This window comes from Nesoenas mayeri, assembly GCF_963082525.1.
Source record: "Nesoenas mayeri genome assembly, chromosome: 5".
Taxonomy (NCBI): domain Eukaryota; kingdom Metazoa; phylum Chordata; class Aves; order Columbiformes; family Columbidae; genus Nesoenas; species Nesoenas mayeri.
This window is the reverse complement of record NC_137548.1, coordinates 10859744-10879974: the sequence shown is the minus strand read 5'-3', so window position 1 is coordinate 10879974 and position 20231 is coordinate 10859744. Positions and strand designations below refer to the sequence as shown.

Below are 20231 nucleotides of genomic sequence, written 5' to 3'. Positions count from 1 at the left end.
GCCCAACACTTTGTGGGTTGATACTATTTCATAATACAGAAATAAGTATTTTCTTGTTAACATCTGTATATGGCTAAAAGTAAAATGCTTCAGAATTTTTTAGAATCATCTACATTTTTGGTTAAAAGGTGCCTTCAAACACGCCATTGTTAGGGTATTATAAAGGTAAAAGTTTATATACTGCATACTAGCTATAATCAAACAATTTCTGAACTTGGGGAAAAGGGGGAGCATGTCACATTTCTTATTCCTATGTTTGTGGATGGCAATCACTAGAAAGGAATGCAAACAGCTACATAGCTTTTGAAAGAAACACAAACAGACTTAACTCGATGGGTAGTAATAGGGTAGATTCCAGATTCTATGAGAGAAGGTGGGAAACATGCTTTGCGTGTTTTTGTCGACATAACTTGAAACAGTAGGGATTTCGTCTTTGTCCGATTTGTTGGAACTGTCTCCACGCAAGCTGAAATGTTCAGAACAATTTGTATTCCATGCATCTACCAGTTGATCTTGTTGGTTTTCTCTTTCAATGGTGGTAAGAAAATCTTTTAAAACTTGCTTGAATATATAGACTATTTCCCAAGGTAAAACATCGTTTTCTGCCAAAACTTCACGAAATCTAGAAACAAACAAAAATCGAAATCTAATCACCAGTGTCTAAAACTCTTTTGTTTCGTCTGTACTCTTAAAAGGGGAGAGGAAGGAGGAGGAAGTGACTGTATTCTGGTGTCATTTATTCCTTGCTGCCACATTTCCCCACACACCTCCCCCAAAAGATTACAAGAGGAAAAGAGCTCTAACAATGCGCTGGATGTGGTCCAGCTATTATGAGGATTGGAAGCTACTGTTACTGGGTTCGCTCTTTTTTTATTTTTTGTGGCCCATCTGGGTAACTTAATTTAAACTGACTTTGCCCTTAGGTATATTCTGGGCTTTAAAAGGCACATAGGCTTCTTCTGTCATTTCTACATGTCCCTAGCAAATTTATTTAAAATACAGGCATAGGAGAATTTTTCATTGTAAAACGTGGGGGGGGTTGTTTGTTCATTTTTTTTTTAATGGGATTTTTTTTTTAAACACTTCTTTACTGGTTTTACAACCCATATATTTTTTTGGACAGTGAGGCTGGGTTTCCAGTACATTGCATTAGTGCTTTAATTTGATTTTTGGTTATTGGGTTAAGGTTTAATAAATATTTGGGATAAAGGGGGAAAACTGGAAGTATTGAGAGGTCACATGCATGTGAGGCTTCCCTTGTTTGGGATTAGACCAGGAAAATCCTGATAAAGGTTCCTTTAAGTACAACATATTAAAGTAAACATGTAATTTATAAAACACCTTTAAAAATGTGTTCCGGTTACTGGTCGCTGTTACTTTGGAAGAAAGATCAGAGCCAAATATACACTTGGATTATGAAGAAGAATCATCTTACTTATGATAAAGCACTCAAAGTTAGAGAAAAGAATTACCTGCTGAGAACAGTTCCTGTTTGGCAAGGCTGGATTTGTGAGCATAGAACTTCAAGCTGCCGTTGCTCAGTAGCCGGAATGGTGGCTTGAGGGTTCTGGTAGTTCTTCAGCCAGTTGTAATCCGTGCCAGTCTTCGGGACTTTTTGTTCATTTTCAATCTCTTGCACTAATCTTTCACGCTCTTTCAGGTGCCATTTCAGTTCCCTCAGCAGGGTTTTTGTAACTACCTCTGATCCAGGATATCTTGTGGGTTTGTAGGAATCATTTTTTGGCCATTTCATCCAGCCAAAAAGTGGCATTTTTAAGCTGTGAGGGGAAAGGAAAAAATAAACTTTGCTTATTTCTTCCCGACCAATAGTATTTATACCTGTAGACTTCTTTCTTAGCAGCTGAATGTTTAAAGGAAACTTTATTAGTGATTCTAAATTATTTTGGAATATAATGTAGATAGTGACAATGATAATTGCCAAGCCATAATTAAATCTGACAAGCCTTATATTTTATATTATTTTCTGTCTGTTTTCTGAGTTAACATAACTGTGGGACGTTTACAGCATTTAAAAGCATATATCTATCATCCTGAAAATAGTTCATTTTTTATCCTGGTAGTATATATGGCTAAACAAACAAACAAAAAACACCTAACAAAACCCCAAGCCTCAAAAATTGGAAGTAACACATACATTTTAAAAGTAATTAAAGTTAAGTGCTAGAACTCTGAGTGATCTGTTTTTGGAACTTCTGTATAAACGTTTACTTTAAATAAACTCTTATTTACATCACCTGGAGACAGGAATCTGGTGGACTAGGCTTTTAAGTTGCAGTTTGTTACAAATCATGCAGACACAAACATTAATTGGAATAAAATAAAATAAATTACCTTTGCAGCTGTCTGTGAGCAGTGTTGTTTCAGGTGAGCTTGCTTGAAGGTCTCTTATTGTAGCATATCCTGTTCCCAGGCTGTTACTACTGCTGGAAGAAAACAAGGGGTTTTTTCTTTTTTCTTGTTTTTCATTTACTCAAACTGTACTTAGAAGAATGACTTTCTGTACCGAATATGGCAGTTTAAGTTTTTCTGCTTTTAAAGTTCTTTTTCATCCTCTGTACCAGAGAGAAGCAGTAATCCATTTAACCTAACATGTTCTCAAATACTTTCTACAAAGTCCATTAAGATCTCCTACCTTTCAATTGAGTTCTGCTGATGGCAGCAATTTAAAAAAAGATGGTAACAGTTTCAAATGCTTGTTGCTAAATCCATCCAAAGGTATTGTTGATAGTGAAACGAATAACGATAGTCTGGAGCAGCTACAGATGTGCTTCTAGCTGAAGTTAAGGCTGTCGTACGATGTGATGCTTGGCTGTGCGTAGCTGTAGGTCACAGTTTAGAGCTGTATTTTTATGCCTGTAGAGTGCTAAAAATAGCTATGTTGCTTTTATCATCAAACTAAACTTTCAGGCCATTGAGATGCTGGAAGACTTTTCTCCCATTAGAGGGGGATCAGGCTGTTCTACAGTCATTTTTAAACAGCTAAGAATAGTCTTTCTCTAGGAAAGATCAGCTAAAGCCTTTGTTAAGTGAGTGTTGACAGATAATAACTATTTGACAGTTACCCAGGATTTTTTGCTATATTAAATACTTCTTCCAGATGAATTTCATCAGTCTCATGGTACTACACTTTTTCATTACTGTGCATAGCTGTTAGCATTTTTAATTAACATTTCAAATGTGTCTTAAGAAGCCAGTCTGTAACACCTACGGTGTGCCATGAAAGACACATTAATCTAATTAAAGGAATAGAATGATAAGAAGATGCAAATTGAGGTCAAGCTGATGCAAAAAGCCCAGAATTGTAAGTCTTACCATAGACTTTGCTTTTCTCTCAACTGGCTGTCAGTTGCCTGCTCCTTCTTTCCTTGATGAGTATTTTGAGCATATTCATTTTTAAGATTCATTTTCAGGGATAGCATCGTGCGTGCTAAAGGTCGCTGAAGCAGCCATTTTCCGTTCCAGTTATCTGGTCTCTTCCTATTAATCTAAACTGTAGGCATGGTGTATGAAAAACCTTCTCTTCTGCTCTTTCTTGTTCTAATGACTGTCTTTGCTTCTGTGAGTATTTTTCTTTCCTGCTTTTTTGCCTCCACCGGTGTGTTGAGCTGTTGGGAGAACAAGGGTTCTGTAGATTTGTTCTAGATGTCATACAACATAAAAGATGATGTGTGTGGCTGTTATTGAAGTTGATATTACTTATACATTGGAAAAATTCAAATGTCAGTATTAATCCTCTTCAACTGGAAGGTTTTCACATTGCATTGTATGTGGTACTATGAAAAAGGGAGGTAGGTTTATGGTGACAGAACCGTCCTGACAGATTTTCAGATGAAATTACAGTGCTTCTTGCCACCTCCTTTGCAGCACAGTTAACATGTCACCACCTTTTTTTCCACTATATGAAAGAGGAAAGTAAACTGCTATACAGTATGAAACTGTTGTAGTGTCTTTGTGGATTAAGGAGATGCATACTGCAAGGTGTGCAAATTAATTAAATGAGAAACCTACAACAGTTTTTTGTTTTGTTTTACATAATCTTTGGTTACATCATCAAATTTTGTGAGACGGGATACTGAGAATGATATTTATCTTTCCAGTGATAGGAGAAGATTAAAGCTAAACATTTGTATTGCTGCTGCTTTTGTCTGTGTTTCAGATCTGTACTTAGGAGATAACTGCGCATGTGAGGCTGGCATTGGGAACTGGACCTACGAAGAAGAGCAGTGTTTTATACAGTTCCTAGCCAGAGATTAACCCTGAAAGCTTTGTGGAGGGTTACAGTTCCATCCAGCCATCCCTGAATGTACCTGTGGTTCTGCAGGGCTATGTTAGGATGGAAGTTTTGGCTTGACTTTGGCTGATAGTGGATCTGTTCCCCAAAGGCATTAGTGAGTTTGTCTTTATCAGGACATACAGTTATTGTTTAACCTGAGGGGGAAGCTTAATTTTGATTATTCTCATTAATTTTAGGCAGTTCCTAAAATTACAATAAAAAAATAAAAAATTATGTGGAGTCTTTACTACTTTTCCTTAGGTTTCTTTGCCTTTTTATGTTCTTTGACTCTCACTGTTGGGGAAAAATGTTTTGGTCTCCTTAACATTCATGTAGCAATCTTGCACTTTCCTTCATTCTGTAGATTTAGATAACTCTGAGATGCTGTGTTTTTAAGAGTGGTTTGTCGTCTTAAGCTTCTGAATCTCTTTTGTCTTTGGCACTTCATCTCATTACTCACTTTTTAAAAATTTTCTAAAAGTTTCAGGCCTAGCACTTTTGCTTTCTTACTGTAATTTACCCCAACTTTTTTTTTTTAATAGTTTTAATTTTCCTTTTCTGAAGTTTTCCCTGCTGGTATTAGTGACTAAAACATATTGTAATACTTGAGTGAGACCATAACATTAGTTATATAATGATGGGTAATTTTTCTCTTTTTTTAGTAAGCCATAATTTACTCTGCCATTGCAGCAGAGCAGTTGTTTGCTAATTGATTTTTTTCTGTAAATTAACCCTAATTGTCTGTTTGTATAATATAAAATGTAAATTGAAGATTCTTTGAACTTTTTTTAGACTTTACTTGAGCATCCTTATTTTACTTTGTTTTCCTAATTTCTGAGAAAAGGAATCTAATGAACTCCTAAAACATCTGTTGTTTCTACAACTTAATAATTTTCCTTCTACTGCCATGAATGATACCTCCTCTTACATAGGTTAATCAGAAAGAGTGTCTTTTCATGTGAGTGTTTCTCTTTCTGTAGCGTAATTTAGGCTTATTTTCTGGTGCTGTTCTCAAATTGAACCGAGGGAGCAGCAAGAGCTGCTGGAGCCAAAGTGCAGATTTCCTTCCATAAATCAATTCAGACAGTTTTAGTGGTCTTTCCTTTCTTGCTATGGCAGGTCCAGGTTCATCAGCAAAGAGCCTGATTCCAGAACAATAGCTGTAGAAGAGCATACGCTCATTAACTAAATGTGGCATCAAGGGTGACAGCCAGTGGATGAAATGGGATCTGTTCCCTTGCATGCCTGTGTGAGACACACAGGTTATTTCTTTCTATTTTAAAGTGTGTATGTATACAGCAGACTTAAAACCTTGGTGATTAGCTTATTTTTTATCTTGTGGGCTTCTTGGGACCAAAAAAAAGTATTCTAAAGTGTTAATGTCGTCTTTCATCTCCCATACTCACTGTTCTCCAGCCAGCTACAAGTACATGGGAGATTCACATCAAACAGTTCCTACTTTTTGAACTGACTGTCAATTCTACCAGTTTACAAAGGTGTTTCTCACTTAAGGACTTGGCTAGGAAACTGTGTAACCTGGTTTGTTGGGATGTTAGAGGAGGGGAGGAGAAAAGAGGAATATATCATGAAGTGATGGAACAATCTAAATACACATCCGCAGCAGTCACTCTGCTTTGTTGTGGTGAGGATTTCTTGTGTGTTATGGTGGATATATTTGGTTTCCCCGTGGCTTTTAGCAGTTCTGGTTTCATGACGTGGCTTACAAATACAGAAGTGAGGAATCATTGAGGTACCTTAATTTATATTCCCATGTACACAAAGCAAGCATAATTTACATAAAATTACTCTAGAATAGATTAATATGGAAAGATGTGGGGGGTTTTCCCCACTGGTTTCAGTAAACATGGACACAGCCTCTAATTTAGAAGGTGATCTTCATAATGACTGACTCCATAGATCACCAGTCATAATAAGAGGCATGTCCTGGTACATGTGGCAGAACAGTTTCTACCGCGGCCATATGTTTATTCTATTATTTCTGTTATTTTCTTTTACCCTTAAATATGAGGCACTGTTCCATTTACTGCTTGATTCATTCTGGTTAGTAGGAAGCTTATTTAGGGAGTCTGTTCTTAGTTCCTACTTGAGGAGTTAGTTCCTCCTACTTGAGAGGAAAGGAGCGCCAATCTGCTGTGGTATTAGCACATGTCATCTTTAAAGAATTTCTCCTAAGACAGTGCTGCATCTGCGGTGGCAGTTACGTTCTGGGTATGTTTTGTACTGAAGAGATGCATCTAAACCTGTCACTTGCTGTGAGAACCTTCTGTTTCAAAGCAGTTTTGTTCAGACGATTGTGGCTTGGTGTGAAGGTATGAAAGTCCAGTTCATGGCCTAATCTTTAACCTGAAAATGACTGCTACTCAAAATGTTCTAGGAATTCCTCTTTTGCCTCTTTCTGTTTGACATCACAATTGTTATGGGGAGCTTGATGATTAAGATACTCTGGAATCAGATAACTGGTGTGAGTCTGCAAAGATTTAGCATTTACTTAAGTAAAAATATTGGTTGCTTTTAAAGTTTCCTGAATCTCTCCCTGTCAGTACTCATACGGTCTTGTATGTTACCAACTAGGACCCCTCAGCTCTCTGTTGAAGGCATAGAACAGTTATAGAGCAAGAATATTTACATACAGTTGTGATGTAAGTACAACAGACATGGATTTAAATGGCTGAAACATACCACAGGGAAATGGAGTGAGTCAAGATGGGATGCATGTTTTGAGGGTACTGAATATACCTGGATTTTAGCTTTGTTGCTACCATGGCGAAGCATAACTACAAAGGAATGCTTGAATAATAACAGTGAGGTGTTTTTGTGGACGTTTATGGGGAGCTTCCTCCAGTATAAGCAGTAGCATTAGAGAAAAGTGGATTCTTACTTGAAAATCATCATAACTAACCTTAATACCAGCTGCTTTAGAAGATGGGACTGTTCATGGCAAGGTAATATTTCTTAGCTAAAGAGAGGTGACACAAGATGTTTATTTTGTGTTAATGCTTTCTCAAATATCCTGAAAGCTCTTTTTTTTTTAAAAAAAAAACTAAGTAAAATAATTTATTTAGCACAGGAAACTTAGATATTTGCATGGTGTGTGGTTAAATAAGTTTCACATTCTGATTATGACTTTTCAATACTACTGTAATAAATAATTTGCTGTAATGCAGAAGGCATATTCTTAAAACAGACTATCATTCTTGTAAAATCTAAAATTCTCACAAATAAAGGTCTCTGGGGATGAACTGTTTTTCCAGTGTAGTGCTTGCTGGTGAACAAGTGAGGTTCCTGTAACTGTGTTCTGAGAGAAAGGCTGCAAATCCAGCTCTGAGTACAGCAAGAAGACTTTAGTCTTGACCTGTCTTAACATCACATGTGCGAAGGAACTTCCTAGACTGACAACCGGGTCCTATAATAAAAAAGCAGTCTAGGTAAACCTGGAGCTACTACTATCTATGCCTTTCTGTAAGAACTGCGAATTCAATACTTATTGGAGCTGATTGTGTGTACTGTTGGACAACACACTTCTCTTTTGTCAGAAAGCCAGTTTGAGAAGTCATTGGTGCTGTGCAGCAGTTGGTTCTCCTGTCTGGTGCCGTGGGGCTGTGCTTTTAAACCACCTCACAGAAGTGTTTCTAGATAAAAATGAAATCAACCTTTCAGAAATGCTTCCATTTAACCGACTGTTGCACTGATGTGAACAGCAAAGTGACAAATGGTGAGAACCATTATTCTTTACTTTGGAAGATTTTGTGGCATCTATACCATCTGAGATGCTACTGACTCTTGCAACTGAAAGAGGCAAGAAGTATATCTTTCCTTATGACTGACACTCACAATGACATACCAAGAAATTATCACACTTTGTATTTGACCAAAAGTGTTGATAGCAGATCATAACCATTGCTAGCTAGCTGACATTTCAACACATTGGCATACTGGTATATGTTCCATATTTCTTTGTTAGCATCTGTAAGTAATACAGTCACATACTACTGTTTGCTGCCTCGGATTTTGTGTGAAGGGCTGACACGTTATTGTGAGTTAAGCCCAGTAGGCAGCCAAGTACCACACAGCCCCTCACTTATTCCCCACTCATACCCAGTGGGATGGGGTAGAAGAATGGAAGAGTGAAAGTAAGAAAACTGGAGGTAGAGATAAAAGCAGTTTTAAGATGTGAAGAATTGGAAGAAGAGAGAAAGAAAACAACTGATGCAAAGGCAGCGATGCTCCACCTCCCACAGGTAAACCAATGCCCAGCCAGTTCCCAAGCAATAGATAGCAAACCTGAAACCCCCATCTTTTCCCTTTTTATTGCTGAGCATGACAGTATATGGCATAGAATATATTACCTGCCTGGCTGTGTCTGCTCCCAACCTTTTGCCCAACCCCCAGTCTATTGACTGTTGGGGCAGTGTGAGAAAGAGAAGGCCTTGATGCTGTGTAAACGTACTCAGCAATAACTAAAACATTAATCTGCTAGGAGGATTTTTCTGGCCACAAATCCAAAACACAGCATCATAGGGCTGCTATGAAGAAAATTAACTCTGCGGCCAGGCCTGGTACAGTTACATGGAAAGGTTACCAATACTACCAGTCATCTGTGAAAAGCAAGATTTAATTTTTGTAGCTATCTGTACCTAGCAGGTTGCATGATTTGCTTCCACTTATAGACACAACCTCACTCTTTGGATTTAATGATCAACTTTGCAGGACATTTTTCTTCCAATTTGACAGAACAACTCGCTGTAGCTGTTTCAGGCTGCAGACATATGGTGAGTCTACCTCCTGTGATCACTTCAGACTGCAGCTTTCGCTTTTTAACAACTATGAACAAAACTTACCGTGAGCTTACACGAGAGTCCTCTTGATAAGACTCTTGTTTGGTCTTTGCTGTGACAGCTGCGAACAGTAATAATTCTCTTTTAGCAGTGTTAACTGACAGAAAGTTGTGTAAGCTATTGTACTTCTGTTGCTGTGATTAATAAAATTGGGACACGTTTGAAGCTGATTTCTTCCAGTTGGACTGTCTGTAGCATTAATGTCTCTGGTGCTGGTGACACTTCACTAATAGGCAGGGGAGTTGTAACTCCCCTGCATTAGTTTGAAATTGAGGGGTTCTTGCATTTGATACTAGTATTCACAAGCATTTTTCAATTCAGCACAGTCTTTGACTTGCGTTGTATTTTATTCAGAGATTTAAGCTGGATTTTACCATGTTGATAACCAAATGCTTTTGTTTTAATTTTCTTGTTATGGGAGGTTTTTTTCCTGTTTGGTCAAGTTCCTTGCCTTTCTGGCTAAAGAGAAGGGATGAATGTTGAAGTTTTAAGGAGTGCTGTGGGAATGTTGCTGAAGGATCAGAAACAATGTTTGATAGAGGAATTGTGCTTTTGGTTAAAGTAAATAATATAATCACCCACCTACCTTCTAATTTGTAAGTAATTATAACAACATTACTTTCTAGTATCAAGTGTTTCATGTGTGGTAGAGAGATAGTTGCTTGTGTGGCTTGTCACCGTCTGCCACAGGTGACAGCTGTGCTCTTCCAAATGTCCCTAGTTGAGCTGTGGCTGCAGAAAGAGGAGCCCATCAACAGCTCATCTCCAAGAAGAGTCTAGTTCTGTGAAACCCAGCACTGCATCCCAGCTTCCCCCACTGGCCTGAAACTCCAAAGCAGGAGACAGTAAACTTGAGGATTTTGGATGTTTTGTCCTGGCGTTTGTGGTTGTTATTTTTCTTGGATTTTAACTGTGGTTAAGGTGGAAGATGGAAGGTTTTGCAGAGCTGTTAGTTTGACATAGAAGAAATGTTTCTGAGATGTTGAGTTTATATAATCTATCCAAATCCAAACATTTCCATTTGAGCTTTTCAGGATTTTGTAAAGTAGTTTTAGTGCACTCCCTCTATCTCTCCATCTCCCCAGCTTTTAAAACAGGAGCTCTGAATAGCTGCTGTGAGGAAGAGCAGTGCAAGCCTTTAAGATGCCCATATAAAAGACTTCAAATCTAGCTAATTACCTTTTCAGAACAGCTCGAGTGGGGAAAAAGCGTGCACCTCATTGATTCTTAGATTCTTAAAATGATCTGTAAATCACTTCATAGATTTAGTATTTCATACATTTCACTTATTCTGAATTCTTTTAACAATCTATTTTTGTGACTGAAACATTATGGCTTTTGAATTACAGTACATTACTCTGTTAAAGGTAGTGTATTTGTGCAGGTAAGACCAGTCTTCTAAAAGTATGGGACACCAACTGCCAGTTAAAAGGAATTTTTAGTATGTCCTTCAGTAAACCCAGCAGAAGGTTATTTACTGTCATGGCAAATGTTCGATTATGTAAAGTGTCACATTATTTTAGTTTCAGAGAAGAGGCTTTGAAACAGTCTACTGTATATATCATACTAAAATTGTACAGCAAAATATTGCTCTGTGTGCTATAAGGCTAAGCGTGTTTTTCAAGTGATTTGCCCCCAAAGATCTCAAAGTAGGTGGACAGCTGGTGTGTGTGCTAGAAGCCGTGGCTTAGGGCACTGCTCCTCTTGTGATCTGTGGAATAAGTGACACTAGTTTTATGTTCAGCTCTCAGTCCCATGTGAACAGGGATTTTTGTGTCAAATGAGGCAGGGTGTAAATCGGCAAAAAGTACATCTATAAGAACTTCTAAAAACACAGCCCTAGAACACTTGGTTTTTTTAGTTGTTTGTCTCCAAGATGGAAATGTTCTTGAAGTTATATGACCTTAAATAGGAGCTTATACCCCAAAATTAAGTAGTTAGAGACTGAGTCTGAAATTGGATAAGCAAGCATCTTAATCCTTGGAATTTCATTACGTATTTGAATATTTTCTTTATACAGTCAGGTTTCCTGCTAAGTAGTTATTTTTTCAGGGAATAAGACTGTATGTATCTATTCATTTAATAGGGCATTTTTCAAGCATCACTTCTGGAGATATTATGTGTGTTCATTGGCATTGTAGTATATGTTACTGAAAAGAGCCAAACAAATTACCTGTCACACTTGTGCTTGAGACTGGGCAATTGATTCTATTTTTGGTAATTAAGTATATGTAAAAATGCTTTGGTTAATACTTCAAATGCTCAAATACAAGCATTTACTGAATGCACTCTGTTATGATGGCCTTGTTGGCTTATTAGAGGTCACTCTATAGCTTGAAGAAAAGGAAGACCTTTCTCTAGCTGAATTTATTTGAAGAAAGGCACCCTCTGTGTATTGGAGAGCATTTACAATTGGATGTGTCAACAATTTCTGGTGTTAAAATGTGTTTCCCTTCTAGAAATTACCCTGAAGTGGCAGCTGCATTTAATTTTATGTTTATGACATGCCATTTTCCTCTAAACCCAAATAAGAAATATTTTTAAAGGTTTTGTCCCAATCAAATGCTCAAAATTAATTAAAGTAGTCATATGTGCCAAGATCAGTCACACTTCATAAAAATGTTATAGCAGTTAAACTAGATGGTGAGGAATAATGAAAGTAGTCTGTGATTTCAGCAGAACCAGTGTTAATTTTCTTCCTAAAAGGGTCATGCCATGGACTACCTTTTTCCCTGTATAGAAAATGTCCTTCTGACCACTGCTTGTCAGGCTCCAAGTTCCCATGTCTGCTACTTTTGAGTGTTTCCTGAAACAGGTAGATCTTGAGATGTGTACACATTCATGGGTAGCTGACATGTTATGTTTTACAGATACTAGAACATAATCAAGATTTACTTGTTGTTGAGTGACATTAGGGATCGATCATGTTCTCAGTGCTTTTTAAATTTTGTCTGCCATTGTTCGCTAAGAATGGACGTAATGTCTTATGTTTGCAGGTTCAGCCACAGGAATCTGGCCACTTTTGAGGAGGAAACATGCCCTTGATTTGAATAAGGTCAAAATCTCAATTTTTTTTTTTAAATGAGGGTGAAGTAAGAAAAAACAGCATCTGAAATCTCCTGTGTTCCCTTAAATTGATTACATTAATTTTTCAGTAATTGCATTAGAGTAAAAAAATTCTTTTTACAGCCACTTAATTTGTTAAAATTCTGAATGTGTTTCCTGTGTGCAACTGACAAGTCATCATTTAGCAATGCTGTAATGTATTTGGGGGAATCATAAGACCTGGGGGAGTCTAAAGGTAGGTGAGCAGCAAGGCTGGAATCTGGAAGGCCTAAGCAATATATGCTTTAGCAGGGCAGGTGCACTGAAATGTGGGTTTTCACTGTGTCAGAGGGAACAGAAATAGGGAAGAGATAATGGGTATATCGGACAGACACGAGCTTCAGAAGTAGAATTCAGAAAGCTCCCTTCATTAGTCTTGTTCTTTCCTAGCCTGGAATGGATTTGAATTTTCTGAATCTTGTCATTCCTCTGCTGTCAGCAAATGTTTGTTGAAACTCATTAGAAAAATGTTCCATCCCTTTCTGTTTGTCCAGGTATATATGAGATGATAATTCCTATTGAGGGCTTATTAAAGATTACTTGTAAGGATTGTATTGTTCTAATGACTTAGGAGTGTGCCAGAGGGCTTAATAATGATTTTTTCCCCATTTTGCTTAAAAAAACCCACAATATTCTGTAAGCTTTTAATTTTGTAAAGCTGCAACGCTCAGCATTAAAACATTGAGAAATGATGTAATGAAGGTTGTTTGTTAATTTCATATGCCCATATGCAATTCCCCAATTGCATATTATTTTCCCCAAGACTGTATCCTGATTCAGTGCATCGAGTGAGCAATGTTCATTCTTAATGACTGGCTATTAAATATTTTCTTCATTCATTTTGTAGCCTGAGGTTTATTTATCGCATGCTGTTTTCTGAAGATGGAAAACCTAATTTCTGAAAGAAAATATCCAGATAACCAAACAAAAACAATTCATGTATTCTCACAAATCACCGAGGTTGTACTGTCCTCATTTTCCTGGAGCTGTGCAGGCAAAGGTCAAAAGCACGGGCACACTTTTGTGAGCTCATTTTGAATTGCTTAATACTCTGTCTCCAGGAGCATTTAGTTGAATGGTATTACATAAAACCGTTTCGTAGCTGACTTTAGTTGCTGCTTAAATACTGATGCTTCTGCAAGGTTTTTGCAGCAAATGAGGGTCACAGTTCTACCTTTCCCATCCTTAGCCCCTACCCCTCCGTGGAGGCTTTTTGTTGAAGTGATTTGTTTGCTATTGCTCAGGGGTCTGAAGTCAAGTAATACATGCTCCTCCATGGCAGCATTTACTCTCTTAATCAGATGGCGTTTTTTTCTTGCAGAGGACTGAAGGACAAGTTGTATATACTACATAACCAGGTTTTCTTGCCTGAAGGTGTGTGTCCAGTGCACTTGGTGAGGCTGCAGTTTTACAGAAAGGAAAAATAATTGGTTAGATCACTAAAATCTGTATTGTATGTGCATACAATGCTGCCAAATTGAGATTGCCTGACAAAACTTAAATATGTTCTTTTCAACTACTGAATGCTCAACTTTGAGACCTTCATTGTATTTTTGAGTTTTGCTTGTATTTAATATACATTCCATGGAATGACCTACTTAACAAGTCGTCTGATGTGATGCACATGAACTTTTCTGACTTGTACCTCAGATTCAGGCTTATTGTGGAGTGTTCCCTGTCCCAGCTGTTCCAGAAGGATTAGAGTGATGAAAATACTACAGTTTGCTTGCCGAAAATAGGCAGCTGTTGCTCTTGTAGCAGTTGGGCAGATGCACGCATTCTTCTTCAACTCTGCTTTAAAAGATAATTGAGATCCAGGGAAAAACTGCCTTAGCTACATGCCTAAAATATTCTTAAAATAGGATAAGAAACCAGTTTTATTCTTGTTTTATTGACAGCAGTAAGTGCTAAGTACGGGGTGTTTCAGAAATAACGACTGATGTGAATGAGCTGTCTGTGGCAGAGCTGCACTGGCACAGGGTTTGCAGTGTCCCAAGTTGGGTGCTCGGTGGCATCAAGATACAGTGAATTACTCTATCATGAGAGCTGTGTGACACAAGCCCTGTTGTTTTCAGCTTAATTGTTTTTTGGAGTCAATGTTGCTTATTATTAGGGTCAAGAAATAGATTCTTCTGCAGCAGTGTCCTTTTATAAGATGTCTCAAAGATACAGCTGCTGAGAAACAGGTTTGCTATGCATTGTGTAGCAAAAGCTTGCACTGGGCCCAGAGTTTAAATTAAAGTGCAAATCCATAGTTTCTGACTCCTGGTTTTTATTTTGGTGGTGGTGGTGGTTGTTGTTGTTGTTTAAAAAAAAAAAAACCCACACAAAAACAAAAAAACAAAGGGAGCTTTAGTGTGTCCAGAACTCTTCTACATCCAAGTTTGTTTATGATTTAATAATCATATAGTTATTGTACATATGCTGCTTTGTTCCCTGGTGAAATTCATGTGGTTTTCTTGACACTGTCTATGTAGAAGAGAAATTTTTTTAAATCCCATTTCACTCTTTATGTCATGGATAGACTTTGTCTTGTGTGTAATAAATTTCCATAAAATTAGATGATCGGGTGATTATGGTGTGATTTCGGTTGGGGTGTGTTTGTGTGTGTGTGTTGTGTTTTCCCCAGCCACAATCACTTCTTGGCTCAAAGACCAAAGTTCTTTCCTTAAAGCAGTAAGATGATTGTGTTTACTCCTTTCTCCTTCCCCGTCTTCAGAGAATCACACAATAATAGTGTGTATTTTCTTAATTGTACTGTGTCAAGAACGGGTGAAACAGGGTTGTTTCATCTTTGTTCTGATGAGATCATGCACTTTTATTAGGAGAGAAATTCCTAGGTATTAAAAACTTAAAGAATTATATTTTGGGAGCTCTTGGGTTTTTTTTAAATCCAAACAAAAAGATTTAACGTGACACTTTCCTCAGGCTGGTATCTAACTGCAGGGACAAAATTTATTTCTGAAGTTTGTTCATTGAACTAGTTCCTGCTTGACATAGAGACTCTGAACTTAGTTTATAAAGCTGTTGTTTGCAGAGATATCTGTGACCATTAGATTAGGAAGCATTTATTGATTTGTCATTTCTTTCCTCTTCAGGCTGCCTATCACAGAGTGTGTTCGAACTGAATATGCTGACAAATACAAACAAGCAGAGGCACAAGAGCTAAGTGGAGTTGGAAATGATCGGTTTGTCTATAAACCAGGTAAAAAAAAAATATATATATATGTATATATACACACACGCACACACACTTGGCTTCTATTATAAACTCAGATATACCTGTCCATTTCCTCCCTGTGATCTTTCTTCCCATCTCCTCCTCTCAACAAAACTATGAAACCTTACTGTGTATTTCTTGTTTATTTAATGCTCTATGTGCATTCGTTTGTTTTGTATAAGGCATGGTATTAAAAATAAGTACTTTATTTTTTGAAACCACAATGTGTAATGCTGCTTTGTAGATACATGTGCGTACGTCTAGTGTATTGTATTGATAAATGTACATTGAAGCATATCTGCCAGGAAAAGATACCACTCACTGGATTCAGGTCTTTATTCTGTTTTCCCATTTTCTGTCCATGTTATTTCTGTGAGTACTTGATTGTTGCTTTGAAGTCCCTTTAGAGAGAAATTTGCTTGCACTTCTTTCCGAAGAGCTCTGGTAAAAGCAGTATGAGGCTGACTCACTTGTCAGGACAGCTCAGCTTCAAACTCTTACTGTGCCTCCTAATTTCCGAATTTGTTAATGTAGCTGATTTCCCAAGAAAAGGACATTTATGTGTTTTGTCTGTTCTGCATGTCATTCTCTGTAATACCTTTTTCAATCCTTTTGCTGATATACCAAAATTTGACAAATTTAGAAATGACTGTCCTTCAGTGCTTCTGCACATCCTATGACCTCTGGAACTCATGTAGGTGCTGAAGCCATTTGTTTGGTCTGGCATCAGCTGGGGGGAAGGAGGTGCCATTGACCTGTCTGGCATGTGCAGCGCATCACCACAAAATACGATGTCTTGTTCATGTGACACTACACAAAATTTCTGGGACAGCAGGAGGTGTCGAATGGTGAAAATGTGTGAATAAAGGGACTGGAAGAAGCTTCAAAAGTTGTCGTTTGGGAATGTGGTGTTCCATGGTTTTTCATGTGCTTTACTAGTGAAGGAAGGACAGCAGTGAGGTGACTAAGCGCAAGTTCCTTAGATGTTTCTTTAAAGGTGCAGTGGTATTGATTAATTCAAGGAAGTACTGTAAAATTTAATGTCCTTCAGCTATTAAATCAGAATTCTGCAGCTAGCAATTTAGCAGCACTGGTGGCCTGCTTAATTTTGAATGGAACTGATGCTAGCAGTGTCCCTCCTGTAAAAGAAAGAAGGTTATAACTTAAACTTGTTAGGAAATATTTCTCCATAGTCATCCTGGTACTTCATTTTATAAATTCCTCTTTCCACTTTTTTTTTTCCACTTTTTGTTTTACTGTAAAATGTTTGTCTTTGAAATTTATACCTCCTAATATTTATTTTTGCCTTCCAGTTGTAACTTACTTAAAAACTATCTAGTTGGCAAACAACCTTAAAAAAATTACTAAAATATTAGCATATGCATACTCTTTTATTATTAATCCGTTAGATATTTTCCTCTGTCCCTATTTTCCCTCTCTTCCTGCTCTTTGTCTGTGTTGTGGTTTGATGTCTCAGTTGCTCCAGGAGCTGTTCCATGTGGTGTTGATGCCTCCTCTGGTCACTGCTGTGATCCAGTGGGACACCCTCAGCAGATGGGATAGTGACAGGACTGGGAGATTTCTGCAGGATTCTGACACGGAGCTGCCAAATCCCACCTAGGTGTAGGATAACACAAAAACATCAGAAAATCCTGGTTCTTATTGTTGTTGGCTTTGACTTACAGATATTTTTCATGTTTCATCCTTATGAGAGGATAATACAATAAAGATGCTCAGTGAGCGATCGGAAGACTTGTAATGTTAATTTTAATGGATTATAAACATATATGTGTTAATGAGACCACTGTTCTCAAATGGTAATCATGGAGATTTCAAGAACTCTAAGACTCATGTGTGCCTATCAACTGTATCAATCTGGAAGTGCATGTTCTATTTAAGAACATGAAAAATAGTCATAAATGATCAAGGATTTGTCTAGACCAGGCCTTACCGCTCCAACTCTGAGTACAAGTGTAGTCAAGAAATAAGGAGCCCAACATGAAAGTGAGAAGGTGGTTTGCCCTGAAGGTTTCAGAGTTGGTGCTCCTGTTGCTTCTTTCTTTCTGAATTGCTGTTCTAGCTGTGGATTATACCTTCCATATAAATGGTTCATCTGTTTTAAACCTTGCAGAGTTACTGAAACTGTTGCGGTGTTTGCCTGTGCCTTGGTGTTCTCTTGAGTGTAAATTTTGTGCCTTCCAGTTTCTTTACCAGAGCATATGCTTTTATATTGAGAGGACAAACATAAATGCTTAATCTGCTTCTCCTCCAATGAAGATACGTTATTTTCACACCATTACATGGATTTCTTCTGAGGATCCTATAGGTCCCAGGTGAGGTAGTTGCTCACAGAGAAGAAGCAATTTAAACATTATTTCTGATCAGGTTTCTGAAATATAAAAAATGTAAGTGATAGAGTTCCTTAAATGTTTTGGATTCAGAACAGATTAATTCCAGGAAAATTATCATAGAACAAATCTTCATCTCAAATCCTTTTTTTATACAAAATATGTGGAAGTTAAAGAGGATTGCAATGGAGAACAGAAGGCAAAGACTAAGTACTTGTGGTGTTTTCTTAAGGGTTCTAATGTTACCTGGAGGGCATCCTTCAGCAATCAAGACTTCAAGACAGAAAACCATTAGCCTGTTTTTCCCTGTCAGGAAGGAAAATTACTTTGCCCAGGCTGTGGATTAAGCTCTTCTGGGCTGATTCAGCAATATCTTCATGTGCTTTGCGTTCTGACTTGCAGTGAAGTCCTGATGCTTTGTGGCTCAGTGCAGGAAGCTGGTGGTTGCCTGTGGCTTTCCTTTCCCATGAGCTGGCTTGCAAACTGTAATCGCTTTGTGTGTTTGTAATTCAGTGGAAGAATGATCAGTGACACAGAAGCATCTCAGTAATTTAAAGTATATATCTTTTTTGTGCATCTCATTTAAATTTGATTAGTGGCAAATCCCAAGATCCAGTTGTACAATCTCCCAGAATTGGTGAATACAAAGATCTAATCTTGGGTTAAAGGATGTTTTCAAATTCAATTCAGGAAACGGATACCAGAAGGAATACACCTGCTATATGGACTGCAATAACAGAGATGTTGGAAAATTGTTCTTTCCATTGGCAATAGACTGTTTTACTCATGGCATACCTCTACATAACTTTATTATAATAGAAAAGAAAGTGAGCGGGCAAGTTCATCTTTCTTATAACTGAGTTTTCAGTTTCTTTTTGCACTGATGCTAAATAGAGAAATTAATATCATTATTCATTCTGGATTAGCATCAATGCTTCTTATACACAGAAATATTTTTCTTGTAATAAAACAGCATGATGGGCAGTTGGATGCTTCCTCAATTTATTATTTTCAGATTGGAAGTGTCCTGTGTTCTCTGTACATCAGAATCCAAGGTGTGTGTTTGAGCAGGATGACTTACAAAGGTGTGGGGTAGTTTCGTTTGTTGTCCGAGTCTTAATAATGTAGTCCTGTAACTCCTTGATGCCACTGTATTTGCAGTTCTCATTTGGGGATTTATTACATAAATAATGTTAAAAAAAATTAATTACTCTGTGTTGTATAGAGTTCAGAGTTGAATGGTTATTTAAATTAGTAGAATAACCTTGGAACTTTCATAGGGGTGTATATTCAAGTATTTCTATTCTGCAGCAAGTCTTCATTGTTCAGAACAATACCTTTCCTTTGAAGAAAGAAAAAAAAAAAAAGGAGGGGGGGTTTAATGTCTTGTAAGATGATTACCCAAGTTCCCAGTCCCAATTTTGTTTTGTTTTTTTTTTTCACTAATGATCCTATTGGATTTCAGAAAAAGTTCGTATCCTTGGTTTGTTCGAGTTGGCCTTTTGGTGGTGGCTGGGGTCAGGTCAAGCTGTTCATCTGAAGTTCTCAGTTTACTTAAGCCCAAGACTGTTCTGTCTGCTCTAGATACTAACAGAGAAGCCTCACAGTTGTCATGGTATTAGTTCCCCAGGCAAACTCAGTAATGTTTTTGTTCAGTTTAAGCACAGAGCACATGTTTTGTAGAGGAAAAAAAAACCAAACCATACAGTTTTTCACAGAATGTCAGGGATTTGAAGGGACCTTGAAAGATCATCCAGTCCAATCCCCCTACCGGAGCAGGAACACCTAGGTGAGGTTACACAGGAAGGTGTCCAGGCGGGTTTTGAATGTCTCCAGAGAAGGCGACTCCACAACTCCCCTGGGCAGCCCGTTCCAGTTTTTAGTACTTGCAGCATCTACTAAATGGTTACATGGCTACCAGTTCTCAAACTCTGCTTATTGATGGTGACAAATTTTGGATGACTGTTTACTTTTGGTAGAATTTTTTTCCGAACTTCTGTGCTTAGGACATAGACCTGTCAAATAAAAAGCAATATTAAAAAAGTTACATTTCATTAATGAAAAAAATTATATATACAAAATTGATTGAATTGGTCTGGTTACTCAGCAGGTACATGAATGCTGATAGTTGTTCATTTGTTTCTGTTTTGTTCCTTTGTTATTTTTTAAATAAAATTCTTACTTGAATTTTAGGTTAATTTATTCTTATTATAGGGGGGTTTTACTGTGTTAGAGAAAGTTATAATGTGAATCTGAACACATAATTTACTTTTTTTGTCCTTTTTTTTCTTTTTATAAGCACTGCTATAGAACTGTTGCTGTCTTCTGTTGCATACTCTCAGCACATTTTTCAAAATTGCAATTGTTACGTGGAAGACCTGATGGAGGTGGGAAGGCTGTGTTGCTTT

The 20231-nt window shown here is 37.5% G+C and overlaps 2 protein-coding genes across 2 annotated transcripts in view; one reads left to right on the top strand and one right to left on the bottom strand.

Moving 5' to 3' along the window:
* TDRD9 (tudor domain containing 9) overlaps positions 1-20231 on the top strand; it is a gene marked incomplete at both ends in the record, with an annotated part of 85671 nt that overhangs the window by 4851 nt on the left and 60589 nt on the right. The window contains one exon of the mRNA XM_080344622.1: positions 15354-15460. Coding sequence (XP_080200748.1) covers positions 15354-15460 — 107 coding nt within the window. The remainder of the gene's footprint in view (positions 1-15353; positions 15461-20231) is intronic.
* RD3L (RD3 like) lies at positions 325-3425 on the bottom strand (the record flags this gene model as incomplete). Its single annotated transcript, XM_080345423.1, is given in 5 exon segments — positions 325-622; positions 1473-1774; positions 1777-1778; positions 2353-2444; positions 3334-3425. Coding segments are annotated over 5 exon segments (786 nt in total).